Raw genomic sequence first — 23,285 nt, 5'->3', positions numbered from 1 at the left:
CACTATGAAGTACACTCTTGGGCATGCTTTGATAATAATTTCTATTTGTATAGCACTTGGCATGTTTTCAAAATGTTTTCCAATCTGTTATCTTATATACTGTTATGAAACAGAGTAGATATTATCTTTTTTTAAAAAATGATTAAAATAAAGACCATAGAGATTTAGTGAAATTACTTGCCCCAAGCACTGAAAAAAATTAGTAATAGAACTTTGATTAGAGACTCAAATTCTTTTACCCTGTTGTTTTTTCCATTATACCATAGTTTGGCTTATCAAGTGAAAAAATGTCACATACATGTTGCCTCTTTTTTTGCTTTTGTCTGTCTTCATCAAAAAGGTCATCAGGGATAGCTGCTACATTGTGTCTTTGCAGAAGCCAGACAGCTATGAAGGCAAACATTTGTTGCTCACCTCATTGTGACTGTTCCTCTTTTCCATCTTATAGTAACATCATAATTGTTGTTGTTCATTCAGGTCTGTCTCTGTGACTCTTTGGATGCCTAGCATGCCAATATTATCCATGGAGTTTTCTTGACAAAAGATACTGCAGTAGTTTACCATTTCCTTCTGCTGGATTAAGGCAAACATAGGTTAAGTGACTTGCCCAGCTAGTATCTGAGGCCGCTTTTAAACTCAGGTCGTCTTGACTCTAAGCCCAGTGCTCTATCCATTGAGTCACCTCAACATCATAATTATCTCTAGTAATATAGTACCAAATCATCCTGATGTTGTCCAGTCCTAAAATGCTGATGAATCAGCGTGATGCAGGATGAAGAGACAGGACCTGGACCTAAGAGGCCCAGGTTTGGAATCTAGCTGATACTTAGCAAGGAAATCCATTCACTTGCCCTTTTGGTGGCTCAGTTTCAGCCTATGTATAATGAGGGTGCTTGCACAGTTCCCTTATGAGATTGTTGTCAGGATTGTCTTATAAACTTTAATGCTCCATAGAAATGTAAGTAAAGGAGAATAAAAATGAGAGCTATTAAATGAGTATGAGTTTGAAAACTTGCACAACCTCTGTTAGTTCTATTTGATTATTGCCAACTGAATAGATTAGAGTGGAATAATAGCTTGTGTATATATTTTGTGTGTTCTGGTAACAGGATCATATACATAACATCATTTTTCCTTCAATCCTGTGAGATAAATGAGAGTGATAACACATGTTTGTGTCTATTTCACTATTGAGGGAATTGAGGCTCAGGTTAAATAACTAGACTAAAATCATAAAACTATTCAGTTGCAGTGCTGAAACTTGACTGTAGATTTTTAAATTGTGGATTATCTAGCTTATCTTTTTTACAAGGATATGTATTTATAATGCAAGAAATGTCCATTATGGCAGTAGATGTTTGGTCATGTTATAGTGAAAGCCCAAAACTTCTCCTGGACAGTAACACAAAAGGACCACAAATCCTGCTTAGGGTACTCCTAATATCCTGTCTTGGTTTTTATTTCCATATAGATGAAACAGATGATACATTCAAGAAGTGATTACTATATACTAGGCACTGTGGTAAGCAGTGAGGTGTTTATATATATATAGACACACCACACACACACACACACATATACACACACACACACACACACAAGCAAGACAGACAGGAAATGGCTAAATGAGAACAATCCTAGTGTTTATGCTAGAAACTCTCTCTGCTACTTGTCCCTTTGCAAACTCTGGAAAAACCATTAAGTTCATGCATTGATAGTTCACATCCCTACTCTTTTTGTCCATTGGTTTAAGGAGGGAAACCCAACAAATAAGCTTTTAAACAACATAGAATTTGAATAAACTTTTAAAATATCTTGTCAATTTTAACTATACGAGAAGGTATATATCATCATTTTCTCTGTAATATATGATTAGAGAATTATATAGATCTCCATTTTATTTTTCTTACTCCTGCCACTCTCCCTTTTGATGTTTTTTAAATTTTTTTTCCTTTTTGGAGGGCAATTGGGGTTATAAGTGACTTGCCCAAAGTCACATAGCTAGTAAGTGTGTCAAGTGTCTGAGACCGGATTTGAACTTAGGTCCTCCTGACTCCAGGACAGTGTGCCACCTAGCTGCCCCTTCCCTTTTGATTCTTATTACTGCTCAGTGATTCTATCAAGCATTGCATAAAGAAACAGAAAAGTCATTGTAGTAATTTTATTATATACGGAAACTTTAGTAATAGAATTGGTGGGGAAGCTTCTGGGTTACTGTTAGGCATTTGGTACTGTTTTTCTCTGGTAGATGAGCTTTTAAGATGAATTGTCTAAACTGGCAGTGGCTTTGGCTTCTGTGTCTCTGCTCAGTAAGTACACAGGATCATAGATTTAGAGATGGAAGGGACCTTAGAATTCACTGAGTCCAAACCCCACATTTTACCGATGAGGAACCAGAAAGGTTAAGAGACTTGGCCCAGGTAACATAGTCACATAACAGAATCAGAATTTTGAATTGCTATATATCATTGTTAAAGCAAGATTGTTGAAAATAATGAATAGTCATACTGAATTATTGATTAAAAATCATTATGAAGAATACTATTTTTAATAAGGACAGTTTTTTGCCATTGATAAAATATTTTCAGAATATTTAATCTTTTCTAAATTTCTATTTTTGTAAATTTTCAATGTACATAATTATTAACACAGTACTATGTTGTTTAATTTATAAATAAGTAAATATACCTATTTGGTGGTGTGTTGGGAGCTTAAATTTTTTTTTTTTACTAATGGGAATGTGAGATTAAAAATTTTTTTAAGACTAATGCTCTAGACCATTTCAAATGGGAAATGGAAAGGTCCAAGTTTTATTGGGGGTGGGGAAATTAAGCCGAGGAGATAAGATAGCAAATGGAAAAGAGAGAGTTTCTCCCTGCATATGACTTGCCTTTACCTGGGCTTCCCCAGGTCTGCATTGTAAATGAGGTAGGTAGGGCACTGCAAGAATTGATCTGAATCCTGGTTCAGCTGAGTGTAGGCAGTGTTGGCTCTGGGAAGTTCTACTTCATGCTAGAGCTTGATACTTTAAGAACATCTGGGCTCAGACTTCCTGCTGAGTTTTTACCAAATGACCAGTCTGACTGTAAACTTTGTTTTATTTCCTTCATGCTTTTGGTCATTTGAAGGAAAGTCAGCTGTTAAGGGAGAATATTTATTAAGTTCTTACTATACTAAGCAAATGTAATTGCATATTTTTTAGAACTCCTGAGCTTAAAATTGTTTTTATATTTTATGGGAATTGCTGTGGTCTTGGAGAGCCTTTGGAGGGGGTTGCATTTAATCGATAGATATTATACATTGTTTATTATTGTTGTCAGTTAACAAGCATTTTAAAAGCATTTGCCATATGATAGATATTGTGCTAGGCACTGGGGTTACAAAGACAAAATGAAACAATCCCTGCTTTCAGGTTAACCAGACTTGGAATCCAGAAGATCTGAGTTTAATATAGCGTGTTTGTGCATATTTGTTCATTGTCTTACTGACTTAATGGTGAACTCCTTGAGGACAGGGACTGTCTTTTTCCTCTTTTTGTAGTGTAGCCCCAGTGCTTAGCTCAGTGCCTCATAAATGTTTACAGACTGTTGATTGACTATAGATACGTACTAGATGTATGACCCTGGGCAAGGCACTTAAAATCTCTGCCTCACTTTCCTCATCTGTAAAATGAAGATAGTAGTACCTACTTCCTAGGGTTGATATAAGAATCAAATGAAATAGTTTTGGTAAAGTGCTTTACACACCTTAAAACACTATGGGTGCTAGCTATTATCTTTGTCAAGTTTTCATTCTCTCCTGTTTGAGAGCATGTACAGAGCATGTGTTCTGTAAGTATTTTGTATATACCCAGTTATATAGATAGTCTCTCCCTTCTTCCCCAAACTCACCAAATATAAGCTACTTGAGGGCAGAGTGATAGGATAAGTAAGAAATAATCAACAAAATAACTCAGTAGAATTTAGAGGGACTGGCAAAGGCTTCCTGTAGAAAGTGGGATTTTAGCTGAGACTTGGAGGGCAGCAGGTGGAGATATGAGGTGGGAGAGCATTCTTGTCATAGGGTACAGCCAGAGCAAATGTCTAGAACTAAGTGATAAAACATTTCATTCATAGAACAGCAAGGGAGAGGTCAGTGTTACTGGATTGGAAAGTATGTGGTAAATGAGGGGTATATAAGGTGTAAAAAAAAACTGGAAAGTTTTGGGGGAAGACCTAGGTTATAAAGAACTTTGAATGCTGAACAGAGGATTTTGTATTTTCTTCTGGAAGTAATGATTTATCGAGTATTAGAGGAACATGGTCAGAATGACCTTTTAGGAAAGATTTGTTGCAGGCATACTAACCATCTGACTTTTGTAATAATTCAGATGTGAGACATGAGGTGAAAGTATCAGAAGAAAGAAGGAGGTGTATTTGAGGGATGTTGTAAAGGTAAAATTGACAAGCCTTGGCTACAAATTGAATTTGGGGAGTGATTGATAGTAAGAAGTTGATGACACTTGGAGGACTGGGAGGAGGAGGTAATAGTAATTAAATAAAGGAGGTAATAACATCAACAGTAATAGTGAAGTTATGATGGAGAGAGATTTTAATGAAAAAGATAAACAGTTCCATTTTGGACATGTTGAGTTTAAGATGTCTATTAGACATCCAGTTTGAGATGTGAAATGAGGTCAGCAGACATGTTAGGACTGGAAGATAGATTTGAAAATCATCAGCATAGAGATGATAATTCAGTCCTTGGGAGTTGAGATCACTAAATAGCATAAAAGTAGAATAGAAGAGGGACAAAGCACTGGAGGATACCCACAGTTAGTGTGTGTGGACTTCTTGAGGAGCCAGTAAATGAGACTTGGAGCGATCAGATAAGCTGGAGGAGAACCAGGAGAGTAGTGTCCTGAAAACCTAAGAAAAGGGTGGTTGTATCTCAAAAACTGCAGAGAGGTCAAGAAGAATGAGGATTGAGAAAAAGCTATTGTATTTGGCAATTAGGACATCATTGATAACTTTGGAGGGTAGTTTTGTTTGAATGATGAGATCACCTGGATTATAAGGAGTTAAGAGGAGAGGAAGTAGAGACAACTTATTGTAGACCACATTTTCAAAAAAAAGATACAGGATGATAGCAGGAATAGAATTTAGGATGGGGAAGACATGAGCATGTGCATAGGCAGTAGGGAATGGACCAGTAGACAGTGAGGTTGAAGATAAGTGATAGAATGGAGATGACAGAGGCTGCAATATGTTGGAGACATGGAATAGAAAGAGATCACTTGTGCAGGTAGAGGGGTTTGGAAAGGAGTTGAGACACTTCTTCTGTGAGACATGGGTGAAGGAGGAGATAGTGATAGAAGACATCTGAGTGATATGAATTGAGGAGACAAGAGCAGATGGTCTCAGTTTTTTTCAGTAAATATTAGAGTTCTCAGGGAGGGGGAGCCATGGGAGGTTTGAAGAGAGCTTTCTGTAGAAAGTGGGATAGTGAGTTGATTAGAGGGGGGTAGGACCCAGTTGAGGTTGTGTAACAAATTTGTTACCCAGTGATTTGTGACCCAGTTAGAGCAGTTAATATTAATTAATTGACAGTTAATAATTTCTTTTCATCTTTGGTTGTGTACTTTTCTCTGTCTTCTTTCAGCAGGATGTGAGGGAATGATCCAAAGGTAAGATTTGTTTGCCAGGGTGCATTTGTTATGATAAAAGAGGGCAGGGTTAAAAAGAGGGCAGTGTAGAGTGGAAGTGGTTCACCAAAGGGTCAAGATGGGGAAAAGAGATAGTGGTTGGTGAAGGGGTAATAACCTGGGAGAGAAATGAGCAGTGGAAGCCATGGTGTGGGTGAAGAGCAGGATTTTGTTTGGGAAGGCAGGAGAGGCGGAAAGCCAGTAGATTATGGCCAGATAACTGGATTTTAGAGTTCTTAGACATAGAGGTGGAGCATATGTGTGTGATAGCAGGATCAAGAAAATGACCAACTTTCTTCTTTGTGTGTGGCTGAGGTGGGGTGGAGTAGTAGGTCATGGTAAGGGAGTAGATTGAAGAAATGAGCAGTTAGGGTATTTAAGGGAGTGTCAGCATGTTTGCAAAGACTTCTTGTATGAAGGTAGGAGTTCAAGAAGAAAAAAAGAAAGATTATGATTGTGAGCCAATTTTTTGGCTTTTAAGAAAGGATGGGGAATGGTCTGACTGAGAGACCACTCCTTTTAAGTCTCCTTTGTTATATCATCTTTGTGTCCCTGAAGACTGTCCACTGGTTTCTTATATTTTTCCTTTCGACGCTCTAGCTTGGTGACCTCATCCACTTTGATGATATCTCTATACACGTGATTCCCAGATCAATATGTCCAGCCTTATTCTCTGCTGAGTCATAGTCAACTTCTACTTGGACCACTTGAGCTGGTTGTCAGTAGGCATTTCAGAGTGAACAGGGCCAAAGCAGAACACATTATCTTTACCTCGAAATCCTTCCCTCATCCCAGCTTCGCTATTTATTGATCAGGATGCCACTATTCTTCCAGTCACCCAGGCTAGCAACCTCAATGCCACCCTTAACTCCTCACTCTCATTCCATTTATCTAAATCTATTACCAAATCTTATTGCTTCTACTTTTATGATGTTTCACTTATGCATCACCTCTCCACTTAAAGAGTCGCAACCCTAGTTCAGGCCCTCATTACCTATCACCTGCCTGTTGCAATCCTCCCCTAAATATCAATCTGATGAAAAGACATTCCTATACAGAAACTAATTTCTTTTCTTTTTTTTTTTTTTAAAGCAATTGGGGTTAAGTAACTTGCTCAAGGTTACACAGCCAGTTATTTCTGGGTGTGGTGCTAAGTATCTGAGCCCGGATTTGATCCCAGGTCATCCCGACTCTGGGGCCGGTGCTCTTACTCACTCTGCCACCTGGCTGCCCCTAAACAATTGGGGTTAAGTAACTTGCTCAAGCTTACACGGCCAGGTGTTTCTGGGTGGGTGCTACCCAACTCTGGGGCCGGTGCTCTTACTCACAGTGCTACTTGGCCACGCCCAGAAATGAATTTCTTAACTGAATGGTTTATGGCTACTTTTTTTTCACTCAAAGGAGCTTAAAATTAACTTCACTTTTTAAGCCATTGAATCACACATTTTCTCTACTTGAGGAACTCAGCTTCTAGATGGGAAAACACATTTGGGAATAGACTAGTTTCTGTGTATAGGGCTCAACATATTCCATCTTGTTGAAGGAGAACAGGGTGGGATTTATACAATTTGGCAGGAAGTAAATGCCTAGTTTCTTGGTGATTTTTTTTTTGCCCCCAGTGCATACATTTCTTTATAGAATTGTTTTTGAAAACTACTTCTTTCTACATAGATTTGCATCTAAAATATTCTTTGATAAAAATACAAACTAACCTGGAAGAATTCTAAAGGATGAAACACAAAAATAATTTGGTTAAATAAAATACTCCAGTAAAACCTTATTTCTGACAAAAATTTACACATGTTATCATTTATATTTCTTTTCCAGTTTGGGTGTTATATGAATTTGCTGAAGCTGTCATTTTGGGTACCTTAAAGTGTTTGAAGTTGCTACAGTATTTTTCATTTCTCTTACAGTTTTCATGGAGTGTTCTTAGACATGAGAATTGCTATTTTTTTAAAGGAGTGGTTTGGGTTTTTTTTTTAACAGAATTTAGGATTTTTATGAAATATTATGTTATTTTACTGAATAGGGAAACCTCTAAGAAGGTTCTTAGGTTTAAATTGTAAAATATTTCACTTAAAGTTTAAAAAACCTTCCTGAGTATATATGTTGTATACAAATGGAGAAATAATACGATATTACAATATTGTGTGTGTGTGTGTATAGCTTCCACAGAATTTCATAATAGAGTAAATTTGACCCTGTATTCTTTAAAACTATGCTAATGGATTTCAAACTCTGCTAGATTTTACCTTGTTGAAAAAGATTTAAGTATGGTCATAGTAAAAGACTGTTTTGGGTTTGGGGGCAAAATCCTTTACCATCTGGTTCCAGCATTCCAGGCATGAGGGATATTGTAGACTAGATGCCCAAGGTCACTTTCACATTTGAGAATGTATGAAATTATTGACCTTACACAGATTTGAAAATCCCAGTCCTCCTTTTGTGTTAAACAAACTTAATTGCGTCTCTTTAGTCAACTGACCAATTTTTTTTTGCATTGTCTGTTATATCCACAGGTACTATGCCAAGTACTTTCCAAACTAGCTAAAAGTATATTTACTGTTGTTCACAATATAGAGAACACTGGGCTCTTTTTAAACCCATTAGCCAGGGATAAGTGTGTAAAATTGCAGGTGTTCAGCTAGAGGGAATGATATCCATGTCTTCAACTCATCACAATTTTGACTTTCACCATAGTCCCTCCCCTACTAGTCACAAAGAAGCCCCATGTTTTAAAAGTTGCTGGTAGAAAAAAAATAACCAACTACCAGTTATCTGAAAAAGCTCTGCTAATCATTTGTTTTTACCCACAAACCTTTTACCAGAGCAATAAGTTAGCAAAAAAATTTATTAAGCTTCAGATTTTCATAGCACACTATGAAAGATTGTGTAAGACATGGAATGACCAAATAAAAGATTTTAGTTGGGAAAGGAAGTGAAGCAGAGGGGTTGGATTATTCACAAAATGGGGGAGCAATTTAGGGAAGAATAATCAAAACACTGACACCAAATCCACAGTTCTCTGGGTTACATTGGCCTAATTCAGTTAAGTTCAAGATACACTTATGTGCCTTCTTGGGTATTGGACTAATAATATACCGAGGATAGACATATACATATACATATACATATACATATATATATGTATGTGTGTGTATACATATATACACATATACAATTGATCCTCAACTTTCACAGATGGGAGGGAATGGGAGGAGGGTTATTATGTTCCTAGAAAATGACACATAGATCAAAAACGCAATGCTGATACCTTGAACCTATGGAAAATAAGGGGTTAGGTTCCTGGAACCACAAAAAACTGTAATCTTTCTTTTTTTCTTTAAAATATTTTAAAAATTAAGTTATTTTTAGTTTTCAGCATTCACTTCCACAAGATTTTGAGTTCCAAAATTTCTCCCCATCTCTCCCCTTCCCCTACCCCAAGAGAGCATGCATTCTGATTACCCCTTCCCCCAATTTGCCTTCACTTCTATTCCCCCCTCCCCCCTTCTCTTATCTCCTTCCCTTATATTTTCCTGTAGGGCAAAATAGATTTTTATACCCCACTGCCTGTGTATCTTATTTTCCAGTTGCATGTAAAAATGATTTTTAACATTCATTTTTAAAACTTTGAGTCCCACATTCTCTCCCTTCTTCCCTCCCACCCACCTTCATTAAGAAGTCTAGCAATTTGATGTAGGTTATATATGTGTAGTCATGCAGAACACTTCCATAATAGTCATGTTGTGAAAGACTAACTATATTTCCTACTATCCTATCCTGCACCCCATTTATTCTGTTCTCTCCTTTGACCCTGTCCTACCTCAAAAGTTTTTGCTTCTGATTACCCCTCCCCTCATTTGCCCTCTTTTGTATCATTCCCCTTTCTCTTAACCCCTTTCTTTTCCTCCTACTTTCCTGTAGGGCAAGATAGATTTCCATACCCAATTGAGTGTTATTTCCCTCTTCAGCCAAATTTGATGGGAGTAATGTTCACTCGTTCCCTCTCACCTCCACTCTTTTCCCTCACTATAAAAGCTTTTTCTTGCCTCTTTTATGTGAGATAATTTATTTCATTCTACCTCTCCCTTTCTCCTTCACCCAGTACATTCCTCTCTCTCACCCCTTAATTTTATTTTTTAGATATCATCCCTACATATTCAATTAACTCTGTGTGTGCTCTCTATCTGTCTATCTATCCACTCCCTTCAGCTACCTTAGCTAATACTGAGAAAGGTCTCGTGAGTTACAAATATCATCTTTCCATGTAGGAATTCAAACAATTTAACTTTAATATAAGTCCCTTATGATTTCTCTTTCCTGTTTAGCTTTTCATACTTCTCTTGAATCTTATATTTGAAAGTCAAATTTTCTGTTCAGCTCTGGTCTCTCTCTTTTTTTTTAGAGGGGGGAAGGCAAGACAGTTGGGGTTAAGTGACTTGTCTAAGGTCACACAGCTAGTTCCGTGTCAAATGTCTGAGGTCAAATTTAAACTCAGGTCCTCCCGTCTTCAGGACCGGTGCTCTATTCACTGCACCACTTAGCTACTCCTTAGCTCTGGTCTTTTCATCAAGAATGCTTTAAAGTCTCTGTTTCATCAAATGTCCATTTTTCCCCTGAAGTATTATACTCAGTTTTGCTGGGTAGGTGATTCTGGGTTTTAATCCTAGTTCCTGTGACCTCCGAATTGTCATATTCCAGGCCCTCAATTCCCATAATACAGAAGCTGCTAAATCTTGTGTTACCCTGATTGTGTTTCCACAATACTTGAATTGTTTCTTTCTGACTGGGAACTTTGGGACTTGGCATTCCTAGGAGTTTTCCTTTTGGAATCTCTTTTAGGAGGTGATCAGTGGATTCTTTCCATTTCTATTTTCTCCTCTGGTTCTAGAATATCAGGGCAGTTTTCCTTGATAATTTCTTGAAAGAAGATGTTTAGACTCTTTTTTTTTTTTTAATCATGGCTTTCAGGTAGTCCAGTAATTTTTACATTCTCTCTTCTGGTTCTATTTTCCAGGTCAGTTGTTTTTCCATTGAGATATTTCACATTGTCTTCTATTTTTTCATTCTTATGGTTTTGTTTTATAATTCCTTGATTTTTCATAAAATCATTAGCTTCCATTTGCTCCATTCTAATTTTTAAGGAATTATTTTCTTCAGTGAGCTTTTGGACCTCCTTTCCATTTGTCCAATTCTGCTTTTTATGGCGTTCTCCTCATTGACTTTTTGGACCTCTTTTGCCATTTGGGTTAGTCTATTTGTTAAGGTATTATTTTCTTCAGCATTTTTTTGGGTCTTCTTCAGGAAGCTGTTGAGTCATTTTTCATGATTTTCTTGCATCACTCTCATTTCTCTACCTAATTTTTCCTCTACCTCTCTTACTTGATTTTCAAAGTCCTTTTTGAGTTCTTCCATGTCCTGTGACCAATTCATATTTTTCTTGGAGGCTTTAGATGTAGGAGCTTTGATTTTGTTGTCTTCTTCCAGTTGTATAGTTTGATCTTCCTTGTCACCAAAGTAAGATTCTACAGTCTTTTTTTTTCCTACTACTTGCTTATTTTCCCAACCAATTACTTTTTAAGCTCTCTGTTTAGGTAAGACTCTGATTCCAGAGTGGAAAGGGCATTGTCCCAAGCTTCAGGGGTTTTGCACTGTTTTCAAAGATATTTCTATGGACCTGTAAATCTTTAGTTCTTCCAAGGTTGTATGATCAAAGGAGAGGTGTTTACTCCTTTGGCCTGTGCTCCTCTCCCAGCCTGGTGCAACAAACCTTTCTTCCCCACCTTCCAGGTTGTCTTGGGCTATAAATTTGTTTCACTCTGTCATTTTGTGGGTTCTGTAGAATTTCTTTAGAGTCATTTTTCACAGGTATTTGGAGGGGTTTGGGGGAGAGCTCAAGCAAGTCCCTGCTTTCACTCTGCCATCTTGGCTCTGCCCCACTAATCTTTGTCTAGAAATTGCTGAAAGTACACTTTTCTGCATATTATTCTTTATAATGAAGCATTAGTTTTGATAATATGTACTTTTCCTAACACAATAACCCTGAAATAACCCATAAAATTCTATACACAAAATAAAATTGATAACATGCAGAACATTTTTTTCTTGCTAGTAATTCCTTTGATTCTGTGACCATTTGTGCTGATATCTTAATTAAAAAAGACACTCATTTCAGACAATATTCACTTTTCATAACACATGAAATCTATAGTACCATAAATACCATACAGGAAATAAAATTCCTAAAACCTTTTTAACCTGAATTTTACCTTCCTCTGTGTCAGATGGTGATGTAAAGGCATTGTACTATATATATATATATATATATTTTTTTTTTTAGAGGGTGTATATATATATATATATGTATATATGTGTGTGTGTGTATATATATATATATATATATATATATATATATATATATATATACACCCTCTGAAAATCAAGGGTGGTTGCTGGTACTTTAGTCTCGCTGCTGTTAGAAGATGCCAAGACATCACCTTCATCACTGTCCTTCACAGCTGGTGGATGGTGTTAGAGATCATATAGGATGCACCAGCTTGAAATAATCTGCCAGCATGTCTACTTTGTGTGCCATTTGAAATCCTCAAGGGCCCTGGAATATGGGAGCCTAGGGGCAAGTTGACCTTTAACTTTGAGATTGCAGTCTAGCCAATGGGTCAATTATACCAGGCCACTCTTCAAACTTGGAAACTGAGTGATGCAGTCATTTTTTTCCTCTACTGTGCATGGTTATGAATATGTGCAGTTGCCAACAGGAAAGTGAAAATTAGGCTACTATTAAAATCACACAAATGCTTTAAGTTATAAAATTTAAATATGCAGATATTGAGAGTTGATTGTTTAGATAAGGAGATTACCTTCAAGGAGTTTACATTCTACTTATTTCTATTCATTTCTAAAAAGAATATGGCCAACATTCAACAAGTAGGTGAGAGAAAGACTTTGCTAGGTAAATATTTTTGTTATTGAGTATAAATTGTGAAATTAAAGGTTTGGAAGAGACTACCATTATTATCTATTCTCCCATTTGTTTAGCCTGTTTATCAGTAATTGTAGTGAATAGAAGATCACAGAATCTCCTTGGTGGAGATCATCTCCTCCAACCTAGGCTGGAACAAGAATCTCTTCTACAGCTCCTTTAGCAGGTGGTCAGTCATCTGGTTTTCCTTCCCCTCTAGTGAGGAACAGTCTACCTCCTTGTAGGCAGTCTATTCCATTTTTTAATATCTCCAAGTATTAGGAAATTTTTCCTTTTGCAGATCTTGAATCTTTGAGACTTGGCCATTTTCAGTCATACTTGGGCCACCTGAGCCATAGGTAAAAAATAAATGTGTCTTTGGGCCACAGTGGCACTGTGGAAAGAATGGTATATTTAAAATCAGAGGACTTCCAGATTTGCCATGTCAGTCATGTGACTTTGGGCAAATAATCTTGACTTTGCCTTCTTATCCCTTCACAATTTTCTAGCCTCTAACCACCTGATGCAAGGGTGGCCTCTTCATATCCATTTCTTATTTGTTTTTAATGTTAAAATATTTAACATGAGCTGTCAGTCCTTCTCTTACCTCCCCTAAAGAGGTTAATAATATAGCAGGATGCTTCTACAGTGACTGACCTCAGATATGCTTTATCCATCCATTGTTGGTCCCCCTCCTGAACCAAAACATCTCAAGTATTTAACCATCTGTTACTGTTTTTATAAATACAGTAAATACAATTAACAGTAACAAATAATAAAGGTTTGTATTTATTGTTGGATTAGTTTGTGCTTTTCATTGCAGTAAGGAATCCTAGTGAGAAAACTCCTCCCACTGATATAGATTGGTGCATTCTTTGCCATTTATAACTTAGTTGCCGGGGCATTGGAGATTTGAAATTTTTGCATAGATGGCAATGTTTTCTTTCTGAACAGATGTTGTTTTCTGTTACAGGAGAGAAAAGGTAGGTTGATTTCTGTACTATTACTGTTGACTATTGAGTTAACTGTTACCCAAGTCATGATGTAAGAAGTGATGAAATAATATTTCAGCACAGGAAACTAGTGTCCGCCTTTCATACACTTTTCAAAATGTAGTATAAATTAACACTTGCTATTACAGAACATTATTTTGTAAATCTGATTATTTTAAAAGAGTATGTAAAGAATATAATGTATTTTGCCCAATATGATTGTGAATTTTAATTAAAAACCAACTATTGATTGTGATTTTTAAGTAGGAATATGATTAACATACCATTGGTAAAGTTTTCAGCAACCTTTTCAGAATTTGTGGGTCAAAAAAATTTACCAAAATACTATCTCCAAATGTGTCCATAGCCATATTTGCTACTGTGCTCCTAGATAAATGGTGTTTGGGTTATCTGAATGAGGGCTTTGGATGTTACTGTTATTTCCATCCTTTCCCTTTGATTTTTAAAGGTGCAGATGCATCTTCCAGAAGCTAGAGCAGTGGTACCAGACTGTAATTAAGAAAGGCCTCCTTTTTCTGTTTTGATAGTCTCCTAACTTTCTCTTTTGAAATTCAATTTTTTCTTTTTTGGCATTCTAGCCAGCATGAAGCACTAAAACACTATCCTTTAAACTTAAATGCTGTGGGCCATCTTCAGAAATAAAGTAATTGTCAAATTAATACTATTTGGGAAAGCCTGGATTTGAGCATACTTTAAAAAAAGTAAGAATTAAGTTATTTGATAAAATTTTGACAGCGGCCTAATAATGCATTTTGATTCCAGAATTTTAGCTTGCCAGAGAACAAAAAATTCTTGCTGGTTCAGGACAAATGTCTCTTTCTGTAACAGAGCTGCTGGAACCTCTTTGATTTGTTAGTCATTAGATGCAACAAGCTTTTGTTGATATCTGGGTAGCTCTATTTAAAGAAACAGTAACCTTTTACTGTTGAGTTCAAATCAGGATCTGTTCATTGGGTATCTGAGCTGTTTCAAGTATCTCCTTTCTGTTTCTACCAGCCATAAAGTATGAACTTCCTGGATAATATGTGAGATTTGTCAGAGCTAGTAGATATAGTTACTTGAATATTCAAGTTCTGTGGAGTTAGACCACCAGTGAAAAGGAAATTATAATTTATTTCTATCCACCAGTGCTTTTAAATGAGTGAGCATCCTATGGGCTGATAATTTGACAAACTTGAAATTATTTTAAAAATGGCAAGTGTTATGTTAAGTATTAACTTCTATGACATCTTAGTCTAAACATCCAGAGAATCTATTTCTCTTTAAAAATTGTTACAGATCGTGTGTACTTGTATGCTAGAGATAACTAGATGGCACAGTGAGTAGAGCACTGCACTTGGAGTTAGAAGTGCTGAGTTCAAAGTTAACCTCAAACATTTACTAGCTCTGTGATCCTGGACAAGTCACTTAACCTCTTCTACAGTTCCTTCATCTGAATGATAACAGCATCTACTTTCCAGGGTTGTTGTAGGGATCAAATGAGATAATGCATGTAAAACACTTTGCAAACCTTAAAGCACTATGTAAATGCTAGCTATCATCGTCATCATCTCTTTGTCATTGAGGATTCATTTATCTCTCTGCCCACTATAAATTCTGAACCATAAACCTGTTTCTTTTTAGATGAGTTTTCCAGCTTATATGCTTTCAAATAATTGAAGAGGTTTCCACCCAAAATGAGTGCTTTTTGGTGCTTTGGGTTAAATAGGATATTAGCTGTCCAGATATTAATGTTGGATATTAGCTAATTTAAACATACCATTGAACAACATCATAGGTAGCATAAATTTATATTGTGTTGATTATGCACAGGTGCTAAGCACTTTACAAATATTTGATCCCCACAATAACCCTGTGAAGTAGATGCTATTATTATCATCCCCTTTTAAGCTGAAGAAACTGAGGTGAACAGGTTTAGAAATGACTTACCAAACTATGGCTATTAAGCATCTGAGGTTAGATTTGAATTCAGGTCTTCATTACCTAGTCCCAGGGCTCTATCTACTGGGCACCTAGCTGCCTACTGACATGATTCCCATATTTATATAATATTTTAATGTTTGCAGGGCACTTGTTCATATCACCCCTGTAAGATAGGTATTTTAAATATTATTGACCTATTGTATGTTAGAAAATTGAGGTTCACAGAGGTTAAATGACTTGGTCAAGGTCACATGAACTAGTGTCAGAACCATACAGTTTTTTTGGGGGGTGGAGAGGTGTCTGGATTTGTGATTCTATTAGTGTGGGGAACTAAACTTATTTCCTCCTGTGCAGATCAACAGTTTTTCTGTAATTTAGTTTCAGAGAGTTCCCTGGGGCATTAAGAGGTTTTGACTTGCCTGTAGTCACACAGATAGTATGTTTAAGAAGCTAGATTTAAACCCAGATCTTCCTGACTCCAGGGTGGCCTTCTGTCCACTCTGTCTTTCAGGCATAAGTTATGATGCACAAATAACATTGTCTCCCTCCTCCTCCTCCTCCTCCTCTTCCCCCTTCTCCCATTAAGTTAACAAACATCGGGTGTTTATTATCCAAGTCATTAACATAGTACTTGTCAAATAGTGATATTTATTTTTCTATTTAGTGTATGTTCTGTTATTTTCTAAAAACAGTGTAATGAAGAGGTTTTATCATACCTTAAAAAATTAGATATCATTGTGGGTAAATATTGGTCAACAAGTTTGAGTGTAATTGTGCCTGGATTCACCGTAAAAATGTATTTTCATAGTAGGTTTTAATAATACTTTAGTAAAATTTTGTTCTGCAAGTATTTTGATTAAAAATTTTGAAAAATAGAGAGTATAGAAAAATAATTATTTAATATTAATGCTGAATTATTCATTTCCCCTGTGTTTAAAAATATTCAAATTTATAACTAAAATTCATTATCCATTTATATCTCTCCTAGTTCCCTTACACACCACATTGCATTTTTAGGTGCTTAATAAAATGCTTAGTGTTGAATTTTTTATTCAGGAAACCAGTCCTGCAACAATTAATTTAATTTTTATTTTTGTCTCCTAAATTTGAATACAATCTTTTTTTCAACACTAGAGGGCACTATTGAATTATGAATTTAAGGTAGAACTAATTCGTATTAGGTACTTGGGTGGATTGTAATTTATTTTAAAACTTTTAACTTTTAAAAATCAAAATGTCCTTATGTAAAGTATTAATTACCAAGTTAGATATGGTGTAGCAGCAGAAATGGGGGGAAATGTCAGTTAGTTTTAAGGATTATGATGTAGATTCAGGTGTATAATAAGTGTGCCAAGGACTTCACTAAGCCTGGGATTACAGGGACAAAAATGAAATTGCCTAAGTATAGATGCATATAGTAATTAGATGAAATTAAAACAGTTCATTGTATTTATAATGTTTTTAGATAAATTTTCTTGTTTATAAGACTGAATAAAAATAAATGCACGTAAAAGTCAAATTTCATAAAGAAGTTCCTTATATGTGGATGCTTCACATAAAATATTAAAAAAGATTGATGATAAATGTACAAAATATCTGAAGGCAGAAATAATAGTGTTTGGAAGCTAATGATATACTTAGTGCTTTCCTAAACATATTTTCAACCTTTATGCTGATTGACTTCTAATTCTAGAATTAGGATTTTCATTGTATTCAACAAATTTTTCTTGAGTATTTAATACTCAGTGTTTAATTAGACATTCTACTAATTCCTGAAAGGGATAGCAGTCCAGTGGGAAGGATTAAAGGTCTGCTGTATAAGTGTCAAACAGTACATGAGAAATATACTAACAGCTAGGAAAGTTCATTGGAGGGAGGGGTTGTTTTTAGTTAGTTCAGCAATAGTATAAGAAAATGTAAAGGAGTTACCTGAGCTGGACTGTTGAAGTATAAGTAGGATATTATTTGAGGGGAGAGCAAAATTGGAAAGAATACCTTCAATGTAGTGAACAAAGGTATAGTGAGCAAATGAAAAATTTTGATTTGAAACATTTTGTGAAATTATTTGAATGCCAAGTGTGTGGGATAAAGACCCCAAAGACCCTTACCCAAATAAAACAGAGGTTTCTTCAGGTAGAAGCCCCAAACATAAGCTATTTATTCCTAAACAAGTCTCCCTAGAGTTGGGTGTCACCTACCCAGAACATACACCAGTGTAGGGGGGCAAAGTACAAAATCAAGCAGTTATATACCCTTGTTCAAACAATTCTGGGACCATCCCCCAAAAAACCCCAAGTCCCTTCCCCAGTAACCAGACCTTCATTCCCATTGGTGGGAAGGTGTGTCCTTATAATCCTTTTACCCAATACAAAATTATTTATCAGAAGTAAGCTTATCACAGATTAAATATTACTTTTTCTCGTTTGCCAGAAAGCAAGACAATTTATAGAAACACCTGGCAGACATATTACTTGTTGCAAAAAGGAGGCAATTTATTTTCAGATAATGATATTTATTTTTCTATTTAGTGTATGTTTTGTTATTTTCTAAAAATATATTTAATATACTTGTTGCTTTTCTTGTTTACCAAAAATAGGCACCTGGCAGACACATTATAGAAAAATAAAATTTGGGCCTATCAAGACTAAACCTAGCTCAAATTTGGTGACTGTCTCCTTTACTTTATGAGAATATTTTCACTTGTCCCACTCACAAGCTAAGAAGGAAATGGGGGTATTTATTTGGAATATAACCAAAGGTTTTTGATTAGGGAAAAATCTATGTTTCCCTCTATTCCTTCAATAGACAATTTTACAAACATTTGTTAAGTGCTTACTTTATGCAAGGTACTGAAAGAAACAGACTAGGGAAGCAAAGATAAAAATGACAGCCCCCCCTGCCTTCAAGAAATTGCCTATGAGGGCCATGGAAAAGTAGTGGAAAAGACAATTATAGTACAGGGTAGCAGACTGAGATTGTGGTGTGGTCTTCTAGGATAACTTTAGGAGAGAGAAAATGCCTTCTTCGGTAATCTGGGGAAGGCTTCACACGTTGGTACCTTATTGATTGAAATTCAGTGTGAGTCAACATTGCGATTAGTGGAAGCTAAAGAAGCTTGATGTTATTTGGGGCAGCATGGAGAGGTATGGTATTCAGGAATAAGGAGAGAGAGCAGCCTTTCTGCACTTTTTTGGGAGAATACCACATCTGGAATATTATACTAATTCCTGGCACAATAGTTTAAGAAGGACATTGTTAAATAGGAGTGTTTGGTGGAGAGTAGCCTAGATAGTCAGTAGTCAGTAAACATTTTTTAAGGGCTCACTATTGTGCCTTTGCTAACTGCTGGAGCTAAAAAAAAAAAAAAAAAGGCACATTCTTGACCCCAGGGAGCGCACCTTGTAGGGGAGGAAAATTGCACATGAAAAGAAGCTGAGGTGTTAAGAGGGTTGGGAAGGGTACTAGAATATGGTGAAGAATTAACAATCTGTGATGTCTACCCCGGGCTCCCTCTTTAAATGGAGGACTTGGGAGGAGCTTTCTGCTACCCTATTCACCTTTCACCCTCCCCTGTCAGAGGGAGGGAGGGGCCCCAGGAGCAGGCTGTGCTGAGAAGTGTGAATTTCAGAGTTAATCTTGTAGAATGGGGATTTACATGAAGTTCAGGAGGCAGCAGGATAACATAAACTTGATTTGTTTAGCCACAGGCAAAACCAGGGATATTGGGTACAAATTTCAAAAAAGCAAATGTCGGGAAAATTGTTAATTATTAAGAGCTATATGAGATTACTATATCAGATCTAGAGCTGGAAGAGACCTTAGGGACATCTCATCCAACCCTTCCCTCAAACTCCTTATTTTACAGATGAAAATGAGGCCCAGGAAGATTAAGTGGTTTGCCCACAGGTAATAAACCTCTAAGTGGAAATTTAACCCAGATTCTCCAACTCCAGAGCCTGGTAGCATGGACTTCTTTGGAAGGTGGGGGCTTTTTATTTCCTTGGAGGCCTTCAAGAAAATCGTGTTTGACTACTTGTCAGATATGTTGTAGTGAGTTTCTCTTAGCTGTGCATTGTACTAGATGACTGCAGAGGACTCTTCCAACTCAAAATTGTTGTGATCCTCCTGTGGGTCTGAGGGGTGCAGATAGAAAAGTATGTTCTAGATTTGGATATGATATATACAAATGTAGAAGCAGGAGATGGTTTGTTGAAATTAGGGAATCGGTATTGCATTTTGGCTAGAATATATAGAGTGTGGGAAAGAGAGTAATGTGAAAGTTAGAAAGATGGAATGGGTCAGAAGATTTAAGGCCTTAAATTTAGACTGATGAAATGTTATTTTTATTTCACAAGCTCTAGAAAACCACATAAGGTTTTTGTACCTGGGAGTGACATGGTGGGACTTGTGTATTAGGAAGAGTATTTGTGTCAGTAATGGACTGGCAAGGAGAAGTGGCAGGGAGACCAGCTCAGATGCCTTTATAATTGTCTTAGAGAGAGGTGATGAGGCCTTCAAGTTAGGCCCTCAAGTTAGTCAGTGGTTGAGTGAAGAGGAGAAGGGTATGAATTCCATAGGTTTTGTGAAGGAAAAATTGACAATTTCAACAACTGATTAGATGGGGGGGGGGGGGGGTGAAATGGAAGAATCAGGAATGACTCCAACATTTTGAGCCTCAGTGGCAGGTAGATGGTAGTACCTGCAAATAGGAAATTGAGATTAAGGGGATGAGATTTAGTTTACAAGGGTGGTGTGTGCAGAAGGAATTTGTTGACTTTGAGATGCCAGTCAAGGTAGAGATGTGCAGCAGGCAGTTATTTGGAAATGCAGTCCTGGAGTTCAGGGAAAAAGATTAAAGCTGAATATATAGATTTGAGAGAGAGAGTGATGATAATTACAAATTATTGGTCAGAGCTGTGGAGCACGCTCACAAGTAGAGATTAGAAGGAGAAAGAACCACTTAATGAGACAGAGGAAGTCAGATAGGAGGAAAATCAGGAAAGAACATTGTCATGGTAGCCAGGGAAATTTGGAGGTATGTATTTTTGTAATCTTTTTGCTAAGATTTTACTTTACATTTTTTACATAATATTTCTTTAGTGATGGCGGTCTATAATTCCTTACTTTATTATTGTGACTATTATTTAGGTATCAAGACTATATTTGTTTCATTAAAAAGAGTTTGGTATGGTGTTTTCTTTCTCATTTTCTAACATAATCTGTGTAGCATATTGTTTGTCTTTGTTTAGTCGTTTCAATTGTGTCTGACTCTTCATGATCCCATTTGGGGTGTTCTTGGGAAAGATACTGAAGTGGTTTGTGATTTCCTTCTCCAGCTCACTTGATAGATGAGGAAACTGAGGCAAATAAGGTGTAAGTGACTCGCCCGGAGCCATACGGCTAGCAAGTGACTGAGGCTGGATTTGAACTCTGGTCTTCCTGACTCCAGGCCCAGTGCTCTATCCACTATTCCACCTAGTTGCCTCTTGTGTAGCATAAATGTTAATTATAATTAATTAATTATAAACATTAAAAATTATTTAGACATTTATTAGAATTTACCTATGAATTTGTCTGGACCAAAGTCTGATCTCTTGTTCTCTAGTCCTCCCTCCTTCCCCAACAACATCCCCACCCCCATCCTTTAGTTCAGTTCAGTTTTCTGAGATTGGATTACTTAAGATCTTTATCTCATGTTATGTTAATTAGGATATTAATTAGGTTATTTTATATTTGTGTCATGCTCCAAAAAGGTCAAGGATGATGATGACTGAGTGAAGTCCATTGGGGTTAGTAATTAAGTGGTTATGACTTTAGAGAACAGTTTTTAAAAATAATGGGGTCACAGTCAAGATTACAAGAGATTGAGGATTAGAGAGAGCATTTATTATTATATGCCAGCACTTTGCTATTTTTTTTTTTTGTATTCCTAATACTAGCTCCAGAAACTCCTACTTCAATCTTCCCTTGCCCGTGGAAATAAACTTTTATTTAAAAAATGAACTCTGAGATTTGAAATTTTTTTTAAACAGTGCTTTACATTGCAGAAGAGATTTTTCTTAGTTACTGAAGAGCTCATTAGAATTTTTTTTTTTCAAATCAGACCAAGGCTTTTATTTATTCATTTCTTGCATTTAAAATATTCTTCGATGTCATCTTTGGCCTGAGATTCCTTGCCATAGTCCTTTAACAACAACACAACTGCAGCCAACCACTTTACAGGGCTTTTCCTCTCTGTCAGTTTTACAGAAGCCTGCCCATTCACCCAGCTTCTTGTTGTCATCAACCTTGATCAAATTGGTTTGATGCTCAGCACATAGGGCCTCAACCAACTTTACATACATAGGTTCATCACAGTTGGAAGCAAGTACACAAAGATGGGCTTGGCGTTTGTCCAAGGCTTTGGCAGCTTCTCGAATTCCACGAGCAAGGCCATCGTGGATGAGTGCGGTCTTCAGTACTTCTTGTAGAGCGGTGTTAATGTCCATTACACCTGCAGCAGCAGTGCTTTCCTCGGCCATGGCAGAGGTTCACAGGTGAAGCTAAATCTTGAAAACACCTGGGCGCCTCAGTGGCGACAGGGAAAAAGCGCTCATTAGAATTTTTAAAGGTAGTGAGGGACAGTAGAGGTGTAGTGATCACCCAAGTGATTAGCAGAGTGGGATGCCAGGAGTGTTTTAGTTTAATGCATTTACCTCAACTTATTGAGCAACCTTCTATCTTTCCTTCTGTACTTTGTTTTCTGTTTCCTTTAGCCCATCTGCTCTTCTTCCCTATTGTTTTGTTCTTGAAAACAAAGTCTCTTGATGATATTCTTTTTTTTACATCACTTACTCTCGATGACTCTTCCCTCCAGCCTTACTCCCTTTTTTGTAACAAACTCTACTCCATCCTTGGATTCTTTCTTTTATCCTTTTTTAGAAGTCATAATTCTTTTTTCTTTAGCTATTGTAAAAAAAAAATTCAAGTGAACCTTAATTACCTGAATCTCAACATAGTGTAAATGGCAATGAAAAGGAAGGAACAAATTCCAGTGAGTTTATGACTGTGGCAAGGACAAGACTTCATGACTTGATGGATATGCACAGAATGAAGAGGAAGAAAACAGAAATGACTGAGATTTTGAGTTTTAATGAGAGGTAGAATCATTGTTAGTACCTTTAGTAGAAATATTGAAACAAAAAGGGAAAGGTGTCTTGAGAAAGGTGCTAATAAGTTTATTTTGGAACATTAAATTGAGGTACTGATGGAAGACAATCTACTGGAGGCTATTGCTGGAGAAAAGATTGTGATAATTAAAGTCCTAAGGGTTGAATAAAATAGTCAAAAGAGAATGTACAGAGAAGCTAAAGGTTTGAAAGCCAAGTTTTGGTGTTAAAGGGACAGAAGAAAAAAGAGAAACCATAAAAGGAAAAGAGAGAAGGAATAGTGAGAAAGGTAGGAATGGGGTATCAAAATACTTCATTGGCTTACAAGGCAATGAAAAGGGTATGAGGAAAAGTGTGCTCCGTAGAGTAGGGAGTGTGAAGGTGGGAGGAAAGAGAGAGGGAGAAATGCTTAACTATTTTCTCTGTTCTGTGCCACTGAGCGCTAAGTACATAAATGCAAGTTAGAAAGACAACCCCTACCTTCAAGGAATTTACATTTTAATGGAAGAAAATATCTTAGGGGTGGAAGAAAG

General features: G+C 36.6%; 2 protein-coding genes across 6 annotated transcripts in view; one reads left to right on the top strand and one right to left on the bottom strand.

Moving 5' to 3' along the window:
* The window catches only part of RALGPS2 (Ral GEF with PH domain and SH3 binding motif 2), a 257,390-nt gene that overhangs the window by 47,378 nt on the left and 186,727 nt on the right, over nt 1–23,285 (top strand). The gene's annotated exons all lie outside the window — the stretch shown is intronic.
* Nucleotides 21,689–22,453, bottom strand: LOC138144182 (small ribosomal subunit protein eS12-like). The gene has a single exon (XM_069065488.1). It carries the CDS (start codon nt 22,123–22,125, stop codon nt 21,757–21,759), a length of 369 nt encoding a protein of 122 aa, XP_068921589.1. The 5' UTR covers nt 22,126–22,453; the 3' UTR covers nt 21,689–21,756.

This window comes from Petaurus breviceps, unplaced genomic scaffold (genome assembly GCF_028583685.1).
Source record: "Petaurus breviceps papuanus isolate PSGF00001 unplaced genomic scaffold, PetGlider_PUasm1.0 90692, whole genome shotgun sequence".
In the NCBI taxonomy this organism is placed as follows: domain Eukaryota; kingdom Metazoa; phylum Chordata; class Mammalia; order Diprotodontia; family Petauridae; genus Petaurus; species Petaurus breviceps.
Note: the sequence above shows the minus strand (reverse complement) of the source record. Positions and strands in the feature narration are given on the sequence as shown.